This window comes from Acyrthosiphon pisum, chromosome A1 (assembly GCF_005508785.2).
Source record: "Acyrthosiphon pisum isolate AL4f chromosome A1, pea_aphid_22Mar2018_4r6ur, whole genome shotgun sequence".
Classification (NCBI taxonomy): Eukaryota; Metazoa; Arthropoda; class Insecta; order Hemiptera; family Aphididae; genus Acyrthosiphon; species Acyrthosiphon pisum.
In genome coordinates, this window is record NC_042494.1 from 153,692,584 (window position 1) to 153,713,014 (window position 20,431).

The 20,431-nt window shown below is 30.3% G+C and overlaps 2 protein-coding genes across 3 annotated transcripts in view; one reads left to right on the forward strand and one right to left on the reverse strand.

Annotated features, from left to right (window-relative positions):
• Positions 1 to 864: 864 nt before the first annotated feature.
• On the reverse strand, positions 865 to 16,217 carry LOC100162116 (myotubularin-related protein 13). The gene is made up of 33 exons (XM_003245446.4): positions 15,846 to 16,217; positions 15,513 to 15,598; positions 15,238 to 15,393; positions 14,625 to 14,759; positions 14,327 to 14,546; positions 13,996 to 14,237; positions 13,610 to 13,921; positions 13,342 to 13,545; positions 12,500 to 12,681; positions 12,325 to 12,433; positions 12,050 to 12,256; positions 11,206 to 11,319; positions 10,966 to 11,115; positions 10,797 to 10,899; positions 10,538 to 10,727; positions 10,211 to 10,463; positions 9,799 to 10,128; positions 9,557 to 9,732; positions 9,307 to 9,494; positions 8,447 to 8,669; positions 8,165 to 8,361; positions 7,886 to 8,075; positions 7,541 to 7,766; positions 7,316 to 7,461; positions 5,395 to 5,933; positions 5,183 to 5,322; positions 4,943 to 5,124; positions 4,423 to 4,573; positions 4,141 to 4,362; positions 2,894 to 3,050; positions 2,616 to 2,813; positions 1,445 to 1,527; positions 865 to 1,364 (listed from the first exon to the last, which is right to left on the reverse strand). The coding sequence occupies exons 1-33, from the start codon at positions 15,898 to 15,900 to the stop codon at positions 1,272 to 1,274; spliced, it is 6,159 nt and encodes a 2,052-aa protein (XP_003245494.1). The 5' UTR covers positions 15,901 to 16,217; the 3' UTR covers positions 865 to 1,271.
• Positions 16,218 to 18,446: 2,229 nt separating this feature from the next.
• LOC100167553 (uncharacterized protein C6orf106 homolog) overlaps positions 18,447 to 20,431 on the forward strand; it is a 3,761-nt gene continuing 1,776 nt past the window's right edge. Inside the window, exons 1-3 of one of the 2 annotated variants that reach the window (XM_001946805.3) lie at positions 18,447 to 18,832; positions 19,557 to 19,676; positions 19,781 to 20,010. In XM_001946805.3, the coding sequence (XP_001946840.1) occupies positions 18,675 to 18,832; positions 19,557 to 19,676; positions 19,781 to 20,010 (508 nt within the window). In that variant the 5' untranslated portion in view covers positions 18,447 to 18,674. 2 annotated transcript variants of the gene reach the window in all.

Consider the following 20,431-nt stretch of genomic DNA (forward strand, 5'->3'; position numbering starts at 1 on the left):
GTACATGAAATTATAGTTTTACAATGCATTTAGAAACTGGGAATTTAGCACGCTCGCAGAGTGAGCTTTTCTAATTAGTATTATTTACAAGAACTTAATAATTTTATCGAATTTTATCTCGTCTTAAAACAACTCATAGAAGAAAAAAATTACACATTCAACATCAATGTCAGATATCTAAGATTTTGTCTACAATCTTCCATTATTCATTCTCATTTTTTTGTGAATACAAAGAGTTGGGACATTTTTCAGCATTATTTAACTGATAATTATTATTTTAAAATAACAATTTTATTTTTTTTTTACAACAATAAACATTAATGGAAGAGTAGCAGATATGGACAAAATTGAGTACTTTTTATTTTTTGTTAAATCGACCAACAGAATAATGTTTGAGATGCTATCGATCAAACAAATTAAAATTGAAAATATAATTGTATATTTATAACAAATAATGTACAGCTTTTGGACTAAGATAATAATATATTTAAAAAAAAAAAATTATTCATATACGTCAAATGTTGGTAACTTTCGAGTAATAATTAAAATGTAATAAGTTTGTATTCCCTCAAGAGCTTTCCAAAAAAAAATGTCATAACAAACATACAAAAAGTAAAAACTGTTCACGACAAATGTTTTAATTAATAATAGACTTTGTGTAACATTAAATACAAAATTAAAAAAAAAAATGTCAACTGATAACTAATGAACAAAAATAATCGTAACAACTTATATCTACGAAGCCCTGACATATTAGTCATGAAATATATATATAATAACAAATATAAAATTATTTTTCTAGGTTTAATTTGTATCTTGAATATCAATATTAAACTTTTTCAGTTATTAATCAGAGTTCAATAATCAAAAGGAAATAATTATTTTATATTTGATAAGTTAATAAATTATGCCCATTTTGGAAAGACCCTCGAGCCTGTTATTTAGTATATAAATATAATAATAAATCATAATAATATTACAACATGTAGGCATATGGTAGTAATAATAATAATAGTAGTAGTAATAAAAACAATAAAAAGAAGTGAAAAATAAATAGTTACAACATACAAAACTATCACATTTCGTTTCAATTCAACGATAAGACCACAATTACATATTATTTTAACATCAGTGATTGGGAAACAAAAAATATTTCATGTATAAAAAAAAAAAGGAAAAATAATAACTAAAATGAAAAATAAATAAATTAACTTAAACAACGGATAAGAAATGTGTATATTTTAAACATTTTTTTTAAGACAGTAGGTTGATTATTGCAAACAAGCCTGGACTTTTTCTATCCATTCTTGAGCGGTCGTCATATCACTAGCAGAGAAATTGTAAGTTCTTCTGTTTGTACGCAACTATAGATATAATAAAAAGAACATTGTTTACTATATATGATACATTTGGTAAGATAACAAAAATAAAAATAATTACTTACATCAAAGAAAGATTTGTCATCAGTTTTTTTAGGTGCGCCAGGTGTTGGGTTGGCTTGAGACACAGACATTACTTCAGCAAGATCTAAATTTGAGAAATTATGAATTAATAATGTATACATAGTTTGGCCCGCCAATTACGAATAAAATTAAACATAAAATAATCAACAATCAATTGATTGATTATTATATCACACTTATTGAAAAATTAACTATATCATTAACAAGGAGCAGATTTGTATGCATTTACATATTATATTTTCATAGTGATCGTATAAAACTCTAAGAAACCACAAAGTATATTTCATAATGTTGTGAATTAAAATAAGAAATTTTTTTAAACATTTTTGTAAATATATTTTATGATTTTAAAGTCATATTTCATGTGTTGAATATACAATGTTAGCAAAAATGTACTTTGGAAAATATTTATTGACTGGTTTTGAAAAAAAAATGTTTTATATATTATTGTAGTTTGAGCCACAATAAATTTTGTATTCTATAATCCATATTATCGTTAAATTCATATTCACTTATATTTGTTTTATCTCTTTGATAAAATTGTAATCAGAGGTAGATAGTTAACTATCATAAATTTTGTTTGACCGATTTACACATAGACTTATATAGACGGAACATTAGGTATGATAACGCGTGCAATGGTAGAACTTGTTACGAGGATCGGGCGCTATTAAAGCTATGCATTGGCAGTCCTCGGAACAGTGACATTTCTCTCATTTTCATGATAAAACTCATGCTATCTCTCTTAATCTGTTTGTCACGACCATGCCTCTCAGGACAAATGTTCCGTCTATTTCTATAAGTCTATGGATTTACTTTTGTGGTTTGTTAACGGGTATAAAACAAACATGTACATAGTGTGAAAAAGTTTTTTTTTCCAACATATTATATTATTATATGATATTTTTTTAAATAATTTTAGTTAACATTTACATTTTAAGATCATACTTAAAAATGTTTGATGCAAGAGCACACATTTATTGGACTATAATTTAATTTAGTTAGTATTTATTTAATTCTGGAAAAATATAATATGTTTGGAGGTTGTTTTTTTAGTGATCTTGGACAGCCATTAAAAAATAGACTACAATATTGTTTATGTTATTGCTAAGAACACAATTCCCACGGTATAAACTATAATAATATGTTTACCTATATATCCTTTGCAATGAGAATCATCCATAGAGTCGTAGTACCTTAACTGATGTTTTATAGAGTCCAAAACGAACCAACGTTGTTTCCAGGCTTTCAAGAGAGCTCCGCGTTTGTATAAATAACCTTCATGTGTCCTGTTCTCCGCGACATTGGATGAGAACTGCTCGTAGTATTGCTGATGGATACCATTCATATCTACAACATACATCAGTTGAAATGATTTTAATGTTTTAATGATTTCTAAGATAAACAAACAAGGTTAGATTATGACACACTTGAATTGACTGAAGTCGTTTCCCCACATGTTCTATTAGCATTTTGATTAGTTAGCGTTCTGTCTGCAACAGCCTTATATTTAGTACAGCTTTTGGGTACGTTTTCTGAACATTTTTCGTGACAACTATAACCACAGTCACAACATCTCATGCCAGTCTGAAAATATTTAGAAGATAAGTAGATATTATAATAACAAGATTTAAACATAATAACTACAGCAAAACGTCCATATTACAAAGCCTTGTGAGCACCAAGAAAAATATATATTATATAGAATTAAATAAATGTGGTTCTACTTTGGTTTGGTTCTGAAAAATATTTCGTAAAACAGAAAACGTAGTTAATTGGAAGTTTCACTGTCTAACATTTTACTTCCATTAAGTTTAACAATTGTATAAAAATTATTTTAACTGGGGTGTGGGCTTAATGTACTATGTTACAATATTATATAAACTTAAAAAATAAAATTTTTTTAATATGGAAAAATATCAAAACAGATCGAAAATAAAAATCATGTACAAATTTAGCTTACAAAAATAAAACTAAAATAACTTTATGAATCTCTAACCAAAAGCTAAAAAAAATACATTATTCTACAAAATCAAAGCTATCATTATAAAGATATTATGTGTGTATCAAAGTTTAATGAAAGATTATAACTACATAAGACATTTACATTTGTTACAATAGTACACTATTGATTATTTTGTTTTGTGATAAAATAAGTATGCAAATGTTTAAATGATACATAGTAATATAATTATGTACAAAAATATGTAATGGAGGGTGAAAAATTTGAAGGTTTGATATCAAATATTGCATGTTTAAATATATTATATACTGTGCATTCAAAGGCTAAGATGTGTTTGTGAAATGATCTTTAGTATAAAAAAAAAAAAAGCCATATTGACAATTTTTAATACAAATATTTATAATGCTACATAATAACTCAAAGTACAAATGATAAATATACATATATTATGTGATTTAGTTTTGATATAGAATCAAAATCTATTGTTGAGGTAGGGAAAGAGAACAATACTATTAAATTTTCATGAACCACACACACATTTAATATCCTAACCAACTTACAATATTGAATTTACTTTGTTAATTGTTATACTTACACCAATAGTAAAAATAAACATCAATATATCATGATCTTAGAACATAAGAACATAATATATTCCTCTTGAAAAGATTCATAAATGTATTTATACACACTGAAAATAATGATTTTATTTACCTTTACAGGTCCCCAAAGAAGACTAGAACAAAAATCACAGTAGGTAGGAGTAGTAAAGTTATATTTTTCAAAGCGATGTGGATGAGAATGAGGTGGATTTGTATCTGTGTTTGTAGATGTTGTGTTACTTGCTTTGCCACGCATGAGAATTTCTATTGTGGATCGTTTGTGCAACAACCGCCCGTGATATCTGACCAGTTGTGTACTAAACGAAGCGTGTCTCTAAAGAGGAAATAATGGTTTTGAATTGAATAAAAAGCTTTTGCAACAAATAATTAGTACCTTTAATGATTCTGCAGTAACAGGAATTTCTAATTTGTCCCAGAGCACCTTCCATTTTTGTGGCAGAAGGCCTAGTTCAGTTTCCAATTTGTGAATATCATCCAACAGATATTTAAATGCATCTGGCATATATCGCTCTACTATATTATACCTGATAAATAACAGAAAAATAGATATGAAATTCAAACATAATATATTATAAACATATTTTAAATCTATACTCGGGCCGTCGTAAGAGCACTTCTGGGCGGCGACCAAAATTTGTCCGTTCTTGCGCATTCCCACCACTAAACCATCCAAAATACTGGCCGCCACCACCGTCGCCATCAAGGAATTAGCTGACGGTCGCCGCGTACTGAATGAGGGTATTTGCTGCGGCAACTAGGTGGTAGAGTGGGAGAAATTTGGGTACGAAATCCCAGAGCTCAATCAGTTGGATGCGCGAAGGAGTAGCGCTCTTACGATGGCCCGAGTATAGTATTGATTAAGAAAGAGGAGAAAAAAATATGAAAACCAATACCCAGTTGTTATGACTTTTCGTTGGTTCTTGATAGAAATACCGTCTGCAGCTTCAGCTTCTTCTTCTTGTTGCATATCCATCTGAATAATCTCCAAATCATAACTTGGTCCGTGAGCCAATTCTTCATTCAAGTAATATTGCCAAACATTCAAATTGGGCAATGATGACTGTGGTCTGAGGACCTAAACAACAAGAAAATCATAAATTTATATAATAAATGTGCCGTTGTCAAAAATGTACCGGTTGTTCAATATTTGGCATATACATGAAGTTGTAAAATATTGATGTACGGGCATTATGTTTTTCAATGTAATCAAACACAGATTGTCCCAAATTTGGTACATAATGAGACGAGATATTGTTACCAGCCAGACGACCTCCTACAATTCATCACATACATTAAATGTTAAAACATTTACAAAAAATTGGATTTAAAAAAGAAAAAATAATACCAGGATAAACAATATCATCGTCTGAACCAGTGTCAACACTCTTGTGGTGCGACGTAAGTGATCCTCGTTTGTCTTCAACAGCAGCCACTCCACATTCTACTCTTTCCAGTTCGCAGTCCAACAAAAACGTCCGGAAGCGACAAGATACTGAGTGATATGCCATAAATCTCAAATAGTAATCATTGAACTCAAACGACAACGGGAACTGGCCATGGATTTGATGGACAATATCAAGAAATTGTAAGAAAGTCGGTGCAAACCCAGAAGCTTGAGACGCAGTGGCCAGATTACTACGATGACTGAACCGGTGACCAAATGCAAGCCATTCCTTTTCAACCAACACCCGGAAACCTTCGATTGTGCGATAATATGGGTCCATGCATAATTGTGCAATTGATGACAGTTGACAAGTTATGTCCCATCCTTCTTCTAAACACAACATGACTGAAGAACCTTGCACGTCAATCAAATCTACTATAGCCCCAGACAATTGCATAATGTTTCGTAACTGTTGTAACCAGTCTGAACTTTCAATCATTCTAAATTAATGGAAAAATACAATTTTTTTTTAATATACCACAATATGGTTACTGGTTAATCATAATCGTTTAAGGGTGTTGATCTTTAGTCAATATTTCTGTTGATTTATGCTATAAATGTATTGTCATTAGTAATAAAGCTATGATAGTAAATTAAAAGAGGGACATGCAGAAGAAAGGTTTTTTTTCTACAAATTTGGCGGAACATCCAGTTAAATACATTTTTTTAATTTAAATAAACAATACATATTTGTCAATTAGATGTGAAAAATATTTAAGAAAGATAAAAGTAGAGGTGCTCAGGATCCCGGAAAAAGTATAGCCAAATTGATTTTCGAATTTTTATAAATTAAAATCAAATTTTACATTTTTGTCTGATTTTTAATCTAAAATATTGTGCAAATATTAAAATGGAATCTCCATTTTGAATACATTTTCACAATGATTATTTAGATAACATTTTATTTCAATAATGTCCAAATCTATTTGTCTCATATTTTATAGACAAGTCAAGTTAAAGCAATATAACTAATATACAAACTAATATTTATCTTTATCTACATCACCATTGATTAAATAACACTCTGGTATTAATTATTTAATCAACGTCTGAACTAATATAGCAATATATAATAAGATAGCACTTATTTTGTTTGTCGTTGACAACTACTAAACCGATTTTGATGTTTTCAGCATTATTTAAAGAATTTCAAGAATGTTCTAGACTACTGACCATTTTGCCTCCAGAAAATGTGAAGATAGTAACCAGAAAATATAAATGTATCGATGAAGCTATTTGTTAGGTTTTTACTATGTTTTGAAATGTATTTTTATTATAAGAAACAATTCACAACCGTGGCAGCTATGAATAACTGTATGTTGCCTGATAGCAGGTAAAAAAATTGCAAGTGTTCAAAGTTTGTATATTTTTTCTGAACATGACTGTTTATTCTTGTAGTATACTATAGTATAGTGTATCATTATATTATAGTACAGTTAAGTACTTAAGTCAGCAAGGAAAATAAAGTCACAATCTTGTAATATGTTAAGACTAACTAGATTAATAAAATAAAATAATACCTGGAGCAATATATTTACTTTAACTTTTTTGTCAACTGAAAAACAAATGCTGTATGAGTGCGGTTAATATCTATAAAAGAAAGTATTTAAGTGTGTGAAATTCCTAATTAAATCTATGGAACATTTAAATATAGTTAGACAAAAGAGAGGAGTCTGAAATATGCATTTTTTATATCACTAGCAGAAAACAAGATCTTTAGTAGCAACCAATACACATCTATTGTGTAGTGTGTACACCATGAGCACCCCTCTCCTACAAAGAATTTATGTATATAAGATAAAATATTTTAAATTGTACTCACTTGTAAAAAGAATGTTCTGGTTCATTACTAGTAGAACTTGGTACACATGCTCGCATAAGTTTTTTAAATGAAGTCTTACTATGACGAATGTCAGCATATTCAATTGGGATAAAATCAATTTTCATGATGGAATCACCTTTCATACCCTTAAAATATAAATATTATTTGGAGAAAACTGACAGTAATGTTACACATACAATTAGACTAGTTAATTAATCGTATTACCTTCATTTGGGTTTTATCACCAAGTATATACAAAGCAGCTCTATGAAATTCATGTGGACTATCTGAATTTGAATCTGGATCAGCCATCGACATACGCCCAAATTGTTGATTTTGAAACATTGGTGAGGAGTAACTATTATTTGATGAAGTACTTATATTGCGTCTTTCTTTTAATGAGCCCCAGCGTCCAAATTGTTTATTACCACCACTTGATCTCATTGGACCCCTATATAAATAGTATTAAATATTAATTATTATATTAATTTTCATGTAGTATGAAGCTAATTAATTTATAGAAAAATATATAAAAAAAAAGATTTTGGCTAATTTAAATATTTATAATACCTGCGTGAAATATCTGGTGAAAGAATATCTTCATCCGCAGCCAACAAAAGTGAATTTATGCTAAGGCTACTATCCGATAAACCCCAAGCAGCACCACTATTACGTAGAGTTGACAAAGGAGTCGAAGCAACAATAGCTGATAAGTATCTTTCTTGTTCTACAGAAGAATTACTCTCTGAATTCAATGTACCTAGAAATAAAATGGCATACAATTATAATACTAAAATCAAAAATCATTTTAAGTGGATAATTAGATTAGACATTTATGAAAAAAAATACCTGTTGACGATGGGTGTGTTGACTTCAGCATCCCAATAAGATTTTTTCCATGATACCCTGATCCTCGTAATAATAATGCCGAGGTTCGCTGGTGACGCCATGTGATTATTGGTACTCTACTATGACGATAATTTCGATAAAACCTTCGAACACTATCATCTGAAATAATTGATGGAACCACCCAAAGTGCAGGATAACTAAATTTGTTTTAAACAAAAAAGTGTTTAATGTATATACAATAACTCGTAATTTATTGTTCAATATAAATCGAACGATATTTACCTGCGGCACATTAAATATGCTGAATTTAGTGTGGTGATTTTAAACGGCTCTTTATTATTATTTTTCTGACCAATATTATTCGAACTAGTATTTTTAGGCGCAAGGCCTAGTCTAATCCAATCTCGTACATAACTCCTTTCGGTAACTCGTTCCAATGTTTTTGGATCAGAAACATTAGAAACAATGTTGGAAGTATTCATCACATTGATATCTAATTCATTTACTAGATAAAAATAAAATATTAACATTAATATAAATTAAAGTTGCAAATATTGGGCAGATGCTGAGGTATACATTTTTCAATTTATGTAAACAAAATGGTTTTTAAAAATCTATGTTCAATAAATTGTACACTTACAACACACACGTACGATATTGACAAATTTTGTTCACCGGTTTCTTCAATAGTATGCTCCTAGTTTTTATATTAGAGTAAATTATTAAACTTTTAAGTAAGAACATAAGCTGTAATCTCAAGCTATTTTAATTTTTAGTGAATTTTAAGTATGTAATATTTGAAAATGTTCATAATTCACTTAAAAACTAAAATATTATAAAAAAACCTATATGAAAACACAGATAATGACCTTACATAAAAGTTTGATAATATCAAAACTCTAATATCAAACTAGCAGCACACTAGTGAAACTGGTGAACAAAAATGTTCTATGTTGTATGTGTGTAAGACGGAGACAACACATGCGGGAACAATGTCCTTATAAAAGTGTTATGTAATTAATAATTTATTTCGAGAAATATATTATGACAACAGAAATTCTGATTAATACAAAATTTAATAAGTATACAATAATATAATAATAATAGTAATACAATTCATTTGAGTGAAGAATTTAACATACCAGATAAGTCATCAAGATTGTTAAAAGGAGGAAGGGTCATCCGACCAGGAGTAGTCATATATTTGTTAGCCTTGTTTATTGAACTATTTGATATGTTAGGCAATACATATTTATGACGTTTAGATGAACTCTTTTGCTTGAAACCTGCTTTACGAGCAGTTTTCATTAAAGTTTTTTTTGCAAAGCCCCTAAATAAAAACAAAAAAATAAAAATCACTCACAAATAATAATTTTAAAAACTAAAACTCACTTGAGAGTGGCATTTTTTTCTTTATCACTCGTCATGGGCATTTCATAAATTGGAATTTGGCCTGTAAATGCAAAGTGATTAAATACATTTGGGGGATGTCGTACTTTGTGTATAAATTTTCGGAAACATTCAATATCTTCGGCATTCACTTCTTCGTCAAATGCGACTTTGATTAACTAAAATGTATTAAAGTTATAAACTTTGTGTAATCTAAGTACAATATTTCAAAAATGATTTCTTACCTGGAATGTGCAAGACCTAAACTGATGACCTTCTTGTAACCATTGGTCTAAATGTGCCAAATATTGAACTGTAATACGTTTTTCTTTGGTTAACGATGTTACAGGAAATGATCTTACTACAATTTGTTCACAAGCAAAAGGATCCAAAGGAGTTCCTTTAAATACTATACGATAATTTGTAATAAAAATAGCTCCTTCTGCAGGTAACAGAGGTGGTCCACCAACTAATCCTCCTAGACCTTCTTCTCTACCATCTGGTAACAAATAAACTCTTAAGCCATCCATCAGTGGTTCTTCTCCTGGCAGCATATTGGGCGTCAATATTTTAGGCTAAATATTTAAAACAATTTATCAATATTAATATGCTATTTTATTACGATTAATACTGTTTATTTTAATTATTTATTAGTACTTTTTGTATGGGTGGCAATCGCTTGGACTCCCTATTGACACCATCTAATGTTTCAATATGTATATGTACCACACCTGGAATCATTTGATGTAATGCACGAATATGTTCTTCACTAACTTCTCCTTCAGTACACACTTTATCGACAAAACGGCTAACCATTTTAATGACTTTGTTACCAATTTCATTAGGTTCTGGTTCGGCAAAACCACTTTCTACATCAGATTCACATACACTACCAGACCTATCAACAGCACTACAAAAAACATTAAATTAATTGTAGCTAGTAGCTAACTAATAAAAACAAAAACAACATTTTAAAATAAATACCTATTTGTTATACTGTTAGATGTTCTTTCATCATCTATATTTCTATTAGATGATTGATGATTCGACGAACTCTTAACATTATTTCCCCCTACATCTAATGGAACAAGTAAATACACCATACGATTAGCATAATGAATAGCTTGACTGTACAGTGTTGATTCTTCACTTGATATATATTCTTTAAGTTTATCTAAATAAAAATGTAAATCAATTAATTATAAACATTCCTTAAAAGTATTAATTATATATTTATCATCACCAGAATTGTTTGATGGACGTAACCTCATTTGTTCGGCTGCTATTTCTAAAGCAGATAGTTCTTGTGAACGACTAAATCTGTCATTTAAAATATTATCTTTGTTCTAAAATAAACAATAAGTAATCAATTTCAACAAAATAATATTCAGTGCACTATTTAATTATATTACATGATTTTCACGGGGACTAGATAGATTCATTGATGAAGATCTTTTATGACTTGAGAGATTATTGTCAGAGTAAAGAGATTTAATGTCCCTTTGTACATCTAAATAATAAGCAGATTCCCAAAATAGTTGATTTTTCCAAACTAGATGATCCTATATTACACAATTAATTATAACCAATTAAGTCATAGCTTATACTATAAATAAACATAAAAATATAGTTGTAATAAATAATAGAATTACTTGAATACATGTATATGCAAATTGTATCACTCCAGTGCACAGTTTACGGCAAAATGCAGTTGCTAAAGGCAAGAGAGCTGCTGCTATACCAAATTCGTCCATAGCTGAGCCGTCCTGATAATACATTTTCAAGTGATAATAATCTTGTATAATGTTTAATTAAATTCATTCATTATTAAATTTATTTATTTTTAAAATTAATTATTTGTTACACATTATATATTTATATATGTTAATTTATACTTATATAATGTACTTTTACGCAAAACCTTAACTTTAAATAAATAAATTTTACTATCCAAATAAGAGTAGTTTTTTGTTTAATCTCTTAATCTAAATGTTTGTCTCAATGTCATTGAACTCCTCCTAAACCACTGGACATTTTTTGAGTGAATGGTTTAGATTCACATCACAATTAGACCTAGTTGGTTCATCCCGAAGAGGTGCTCAAACAGGTATTTTGAAATTTACGATAGACATTTTTTTTTATAAATGGTTACTATTAGTGATAGGAGAATCATAGGAAATTGAAAATTGGAGGATGTATACAGCTTGATTTTTCAAGCCATATAGGTTATAGGGTAGCTCACGAATGATTTTTTTTTAAATATAAAAAAAAAATTTTTTTTGTCAATCTAAATGTGGTTGCAATTTGTTACATATTATATTGATATTGTTATTAGAAGAAATATAAATATGGTGTATACATTTTGTACAAATATATTTATTAAAAATACAAATCTATGGCCTCGACAACGTCGGGCAGGACAGCTAGTATATATTATATCATAGTATATAATATAATATGTGGTATATACACAATTTTAAATTTCTAAGACTATACCTGTAAAGCACAATTCATTAATCGTACAACTAGATCAAATTGTTGATGTTCAAGCATAGCTTTATTCCCTTGAACATGTTGTGCAAGTTCTGTGCATAAAGCTAATCTTGCAGCCCTACATTTCAATGCTCTTAATACAGCTGGAAATGTTTTACGTGCATCCGAAATTTTATTTTCAAATATACAATTTACACAGTTTCGTAGAACCTAAAATTGGAATTAAATGTGTACATATAATATTTTGTATTTATGTTTTCTAAAATTATAAAACTTACTTCTAATCGCCTAGCCGAATTACTAACAGTTGTTCTCAGATCATTAGAATTTGTTATTGGAGGTCCCATAGGTACTATACGAGGTGGTGTTGGTTTAATTGATGAAAGTCTGTCATAATATATGATAATAATAATAATTAAAATTAATTATGATATACATTGGTTAGATACTAACTTTGAGTTTAAATTATGTTTAATCAAGCCATCATCAATAATTGTCTGAACACAATTGGCATCAAGTTTTGGAAATGGAGGTTGATGGATTCTGGTAAATGCCCCTTCAGGAGGTTTCAAGATTTTTTGAACATATGGTTGTGGATTGGGATTTTCATTTAAGTACAAAGCTTGAGCTAATTCCTAAAACATATTAAATAATTAAGTTAAATGTACATTAAAATATATGACATATTTTACAAAAATATAATTTTTAAATATTCAAGATATTATATATTACTAACAACTTATGTCAAAGTAAGTTGACAAGCATTAAAAACAAAACATACAATATTGGAATAATGTTTATAGAATCAATATTACTTCTAAAAATGATCTATAATAACTGTATTACCAATTAAGAGGAAGCCACACCCAAATATGTTGTATCTGTCTTATAAACATACATGGCAAATTGATAATTCAAGATAATACATTTTACTTTGTAATTTCTAAAATTAGAGTGAATTGACTATATAAATGGGTCACATGATAAAATGTAAAGGTAAAATTATTATCTAAGGCATCGCATAGGCTTTAAAATTAAAATATAATAATAAAAAGTCTAAGAAATGCTCTAGGTAATAATCTTACCTATAGATTTTTCATAATTTTAAAAATATTAGAGTAAAATGGATTATTGTTAATGTAAAACTATGTAAACTAGCTAACGTACTATGTTGTACATTTGTAAGACAGATACATCACATCCTCTTAATAACATAAATATGATTAATTTAGAAATATATATTAAATGTTTAGATCTTTAAGGACTTGGATTAAATATCAAAATAAATAACATACCTGAATATGAGTAAGAACTAAACGACCATCATCCAATGCTTCAGTTCGAAGTAATTCATTCATATTGCAATATAACTCATCCCACTGATCACAAGAACGCCAAGCAGGACCTCTTTCCGTAACAAAACCATTAAAAAACATACAGTCTAACACCCTAGTTGTGAATTCATCATCTATAAGACATCTTTCGCCTAAAAATGCAGCCTAGAAATTTTTTTTTTTTAAATACTTGTTATTTGTAAATATAACTTATTTTTGAATAAATTACTTTATGAAATGTGATGACTGGTTTTGGATGTATCCTTATTATAGTCAAACAACAACGATAACCTTGAAGTAATTGAGCAAATGTTCTCATAAAAACTGCTCTCACTTCTTTGTCAATTAGTGTAGGGGGTGGTGGTTGAACAGTATTAGAAGTCGGGGGGAATGCATGGTCTGCACAACACAATTCTGGTTGTAACACTAGACTTAAGCAATCTTGAGTTTGCGTTAATAGTGGTTCAGGCAATAAAGGTAAACTTATACCGTCAGGTACAAGAATACTACCACCATCCAAATCAGCTACTATTACATCCATCTACACGCCACCATGATTCAAATGTATAGTTAAAAAATGTAAGTTTAAAACTGTAATTAATTTGGTATACTTACTTGTTCAGAAACATCAGTTTTAAGAGAGGCATGTACGCCCATTAAAAATGGTGTTGGTGTGGACAATACTTCAACTAAACCCGCAGGTAACAATGGTATATAAACATGACTATATTTGAATGGATACATAAGAGATATTAGTGCAGAACAACCTTCAGTGAGCCTGCTATAACTTCTAGAGGTCATCAGAACTTTTTGTTCAGTCATAATAGCACAGAATAATACAACAACATTGTGAATTCCTAAACAGAAAAACATTTTAAATTGGGGTAAACGATAACTTATAATATTATGCGGATTGAATGTAGTTCAAAACAAAACATTATATTACCGAGTTCTTGGAATAATAGATATACTGCATTCTTGGTTACTGGTAATGTTTGAGATAATGGAGGTTGTAGCGCTTGTCTATCCCCTGCACCTATGCTAAAGCGCACTTGAGGTCCTCCTGGCTGAGGAACTTGAACACAACCCAACATATTTCCTACTAATGTTTCTATAGGAGTTTCTACGTTTTCTACATAAACGGTGTAAATAATACCTAAACAATTCTGAAAATATTTCATAAATTTATCATTAATATTAATTATTAGTACAATACATTAAGTAGGTATTTAAAATTGTATTACTCGGAATGTTTCAATATAATCTAATCTGGAAACCAAAACTAGACACTTTGGTGCATACATAATGCTGTGATGTTGTCTTTGATTTGAATGGTTGTTTCTTGAAAGTGCTATGTTTTCCACAACACCATCCTCTTCCTGCGTATACAAATAATTAGAATATTTCAAAGCATTATTAAATATAATTATGTTATTGATATTATTCTCTTAATTAGGTAATTAGAAAGTTGTCTTTAATTGTTTTACATATTAATTCAATTAATATGGTATCCATAATAACATTCAATTTAATCACATTTTGTACATTTTAAATATATGTTAAAAATGTATTATCTATACAAACTAATAATCTAACTAATAACTATACAATCAATTAAAACAAAAATATACTTTGTTTATCTTTTATTTACCAAACCACTATCTTAATGTTGTTAGATACGTTCAATAATATATTAGTATGGTTTATTAAAATTACAAATTATAAAATATTTATGATATTCAAAAAATAATTTGAATATGTTAAAAATTAAAACCATATTTAATCAAAACATTTAATATGATAAGCCAAATAATAACATATTACCTAGTTAAAAAATATATAATCAATTTTACTTGCCTCATCAACAGGTTTACTAGGTGTAATTGATACTGTTTCGTTAAAGCATAAACAAGCACAATAATGTCTTTCAGCCTCTACATCAGTAAGAACAAACACAAAAAATCTAGGCTCTTGTCGCTCTGATGACAAGGACCATCCTTGTGGTTGACAAAACTATAAAAATAGTAAAATTTAAAATTTTTAAATAGGTACTCAGCATAAAATTAAATAAATCCTTTAATTTATAAAAAGTATTGAAGAAAATCATTTTAATAAATACGGATATTAATTACCCATTCAATTCCGTCAATGAAAGGAGTGTCTTTCCAGTCTTTTTCTGGAAACCGCTGGATAATCATACCTTTACTGGTCCCGCTACCTGTCGAAGAAAAAATTGTTGGAAAGAAATTAAAATCAGGGGCGCTTGAATAAAGGGCGGTAGCAAACTATAGGTTGCATAGGCTTTCACAAAATACACAATTTTCGCCAAACGAAGATTACGCCAAATTGTGTCTTAATAAAACAATATACGTTACCTAACGTCGTACATTTGACGAAAATAGATCGTTGAACGAATAATATAGTCATAAGTGATGATTAAATTAATTACACAAAGCATATCTTACGTTCTTTTTCGTGGTCATAGCCTACGACCACGAAATAATCCGCTAGCCGAGACATGACTATGGTCAGTAGTAGTCCGTTGTCGTGATGAGTCTTGATCACAGTCCACAGATATTTACACGGCAAAAAAGGACCACAACAACAATAATGTTATAGCATCGATCGATACAATTCGAAATCATCGGTCACATAGTAATAAAATAAAATAAAGTACTAAATATGCAATCGTTGGCCGGGACAGATAAAAGGAAAAAAATAATATTAACAATAAATAATTATAGCTTTTTTTTTATTACGAACGTAGTTTCATATTAATTTTTTTTTTACTTTTTCGGATTCTATCGGAATGATACGCGTAGTGGGAACTCCCAGATAAGATAAAGATGGCGACTTGACGTCACCCGCGGCGACCGGCGGTGTAGTAGTCGTGGACAGAACTACTGCGCTTATGGCTTATCGCCGGTTGTTCATCGTTATCATCATTCGTCATATTATTTTTGATTTAAATTCATCAGTGTGACAGTGTCACAAATGATTTAAGACATCTTTAATCGCCATCAGTGTTCTGTATTCTGTGTTCTAACATTTTTAGTTCAGTGTTCACACTTCACAGACAATCACAATAGTTTATACTTTATAAGTAGTAGTAAAGTAGTTGTCAAGACGTGTTCATCCGCCATCTCATTCGCATAATATATTATGTCATAATAAAGTAACTTTGTAAGATGCTATCAAATCAAAGAAAACAATTTAAGTGTCAGAACCTTTGAGACCACTTATCCCCCTCTCGCCAAACAACAAAATGTAAACAATAGTTAGGTCATGACTAAATACATTTATTTAGTCATGAGTTACGTTATCGAATCCTGAAAATTGGAATGTCTTTTCCGTATTCAAATAATACATTTCAATCAAAATTAGCTGCTATATTGTACTTGGAGAATGTATTATCCGTATGCGAATAAAATGTACAGCATATATTATTATTCGTTGAAAACATAATAAATCAAATATTTAATTGTTTTTGTCATGCATATTTAAGTTAAAACTGGCGGTATAAAAAATTATACGTGGATATACATTTTATTACTAGGTACAGGTATATATCGAGGTTTATACGTCTTATAATATGTATATCGAATTATTGATCGATGCTGTAATCCTGTATATCTATACATAATATAATTATTAAATAATAAATTATATATATAGGTACCCACTATTTACAACCACTATCCGCTAATAAATATTCAATCCAATAGGGCTGTCCTGTTTTCTCGTCAAATTTCCCGATGTCCTAAGACATGATATTAACTATTTTTTTTATAAAAAATTACGAGTACCTAATAATATAGTAAATACGATTAGGCTTAGGGATAGGTTGGGACTTTGGTAGTTAGGAGTTGGAATCACTGTTGCGATTGTGATCTACCTATATGAGAAATCAAAATATAATAATATTGAAAGTCCACTGTTGGTCTTACACAACTACGGAAGGAATACGACGTGGTATCGATGTGATAAAATTTCATATTTTAAATTAAAATTTTTCTACTTTCTACATTTCAAACCTATAGCCACTTAACCACTGATATAAATATGCCTTATAGGGCATAGACTATAGCCGATAGCCCTATTGGCAATATCAGGCCAAACTTAAATTTTAAATCACGAAATTTCATATTTAAGTATTACTATCGTCTACCACTAAACCCCTCCCCCCACCATCACACACACTACTCTAATATTGTGCCAATATACAATTATTTACTAAGTTATAACATAGTTTTGAAATAAATTAAACGTGGTGGAGAGGTCGGACCGCTGCCGGACTTTATAGCATGGACTTTTGGCGCCACTTCACCTTGGAAAATTTGACACTGTTGTATCTAAATTGAAGATTTTGGTTCGCCTCGGCCTATAGGCCATAGTCCAGCGGTCTTCAACCTTTTTGGACTCGCAACCCACTTTTTAGGCCCATATTTTTCGCGACCCGCGTAATCTTTGTAGAAAAACAAAAACTAAGCTAAAATTGCTTAATGCCTATATTGTATAGTAATACCTATTATAACTGAATAAACTGAATATACTGTGATTTGATATCCATTATATTATAGAATATAGATCATATAAACTGCATTTTTATTTATTTCATCTATTAAACTTATTTTTTATTTTAAAAATAAGACGTATTGCGACCCAATTTTAAAACTTACGCGACCCAAAAATTGGTCGCGACCCACCGGTTGAAGACCACTGCCATGGTCCATAGAGGCATAAGGGCAATACAGCCATATACAGGCATACTCATAACTCATGCTATGCCGCTAGGGCCTGGATTCTAAGACCATGCACATGGAGACTATGGGGTATAAATTATAATTAAAGTACAATGTATAAAGACAATTTTAAATTAGTACATATTATCGCGATCACAATATTATGCGATCACGGTCTTAGAAGATATCTTCTAACTTCTAAGACCGTGTATGCCATTTACGGAAGACGCGAGCGACGCCTACCGGACAACTCGGTACGAAATAACGCGAACAAATCGTAAGTAGTTGCGTCGTGTGTATCACCATTCACCACCATCACCACCACCACCACACACAATCACATTATCAATCAACTCCGCGATTTATAATAATAATAATAATAATAACAAAATAAAAAATATCAGTGGACAGACGTCGCAGGCACGGAGGAACAGAGCGTAATCTCAGAAAAATAATCTCCTTTAATGCGTTTTCGTGTGACCTAAATTATAATTTTTCTAAACGCTTCCCGTAAATTGTCATTTCGTCCGGCCGTGTCGACATCGCTGAAAAATGGACGTGGACAACGACCCACTGGACCAGAACCTCTTGCGCCAGTTCAACTGTCTGTGCACGACGGACAAGGAGAATCTGGTCAAGGGTCTGCGAGAGCTGATTGGCGATCAACTAACGGAGTCCGCGGCGGTGTTCTTCCTGGAGATGAACGACTGGTAAGTGGAAATGTTGACAAAAATGTCCATAGAGCAGAGATGGCGCCGTACCGAAGACACGCGCGCACGCTTTATCAGTGACGCTCGCGACAGTCCGAAAAAAAAAGAAAATCCAACGAGATCAACACGTAGCCCGAACGACATACGTCGTCTCACCTTTAGTGTTAGAATATTATATTTTAAACCTTTCATAGAAATTATCAAAAATATGAAAACTTTTGACTTTTGACCCGCAGGGAAAATAAAATCCGATCAAAATGTTGACACTTTGGTACCATTAGGTATATGATCTATCCCTGGTCTATACGAACTCGGCTTGTTGTCATACAGAGTGTTTTTCTGTACAAACTTATAGAACGTATATCAAATAGCGATGTGACGTTTTACGAATGTGGCCTATAGGATTCCTGAGGGACCTTATGGTTAGGGTTGCCGTACATTCCTGTTTAAGTAAAATAAAATATGGTAACCCTAATTACGATAAATTTTATTTACTTGGTAGATAATTCTTTAAATTCTTGTTTTATTAAATAATTGTTTAACCTGAGAGTCTAAACCTCTATTAGGTACCTATACGCCTATATGATTATTGAGATTTTCTGCCGACAAACATGATAAGATCTTTCTCAATGTTTGTATGGAACAACCACAAAACACCTGGCAGACATTATTAATTATTATTATTATAGCGACATATTATTAACTTTGTGTGTTTGTGTGATAGGAACATGCACAGGGCTGTCGGTACATATTTTGATGTTAACAATGAAGGGGCAATACCGTCCATGTCTTTGGTGAGAGACGAAAACAGTGAAAATGTCTTGCAGTTGCCACCAAATCTACGGTAATGTGTGCATTGCGCCAGCAATAGTTTATAGATAAAACAATCATCATAATTTATAATATTTTATACTCATGTCCTCTTATAAACTGTTGTGTTCACTACAGGTTCACCAAATCTTGGGAAGTCAAGAACAATGGTCGCATGAAGTGGCCACCTGGTTGTACTCTTCAGTTCAACGGAGGAGACTCCATTTCTGTTTTCACTTCGTTGCCGACAACAACGCTTGAACCTGGGTGTACCATGACACTGAGCACTGATTTTATAACACCTTCTAAACCAGGATCGTACCAGTCTAAATGGCGTATGATGTTGCCAACGGGAACATATTTTGGAGGTAAATATATTTGTTTTTTTGCTCTTCAGATCTATCATTTAATTTACTTCATCTTATTAAGAGGATGAGGATCAGTGCACTATTTGTTTTCTCTCTGACACGTGCAAATTAGACAAAACATATTTGCGCAGAATCATATTTTTAATGTTTTTGAGTATATGACATATAAATTTGTCTAAATATTGTCTCAAAATAATTTAAATTTACAACGATATTTGTTCATTTTGAAAGTCAAATAATAATAAAATATAAAATTGATGTCATACCCTAAAAGATATTATCCTCTATAATTTTTGTAATAGTTGATTTTATAATTAGATTTATCAAAAATCATAATAAAAAACGATTTCAGGTGAAAGCGTTTTATCTATGTTGCGTGTGGGTCTGAGAGAAAAAACAAATATTTTGCGTCATTAGGCGT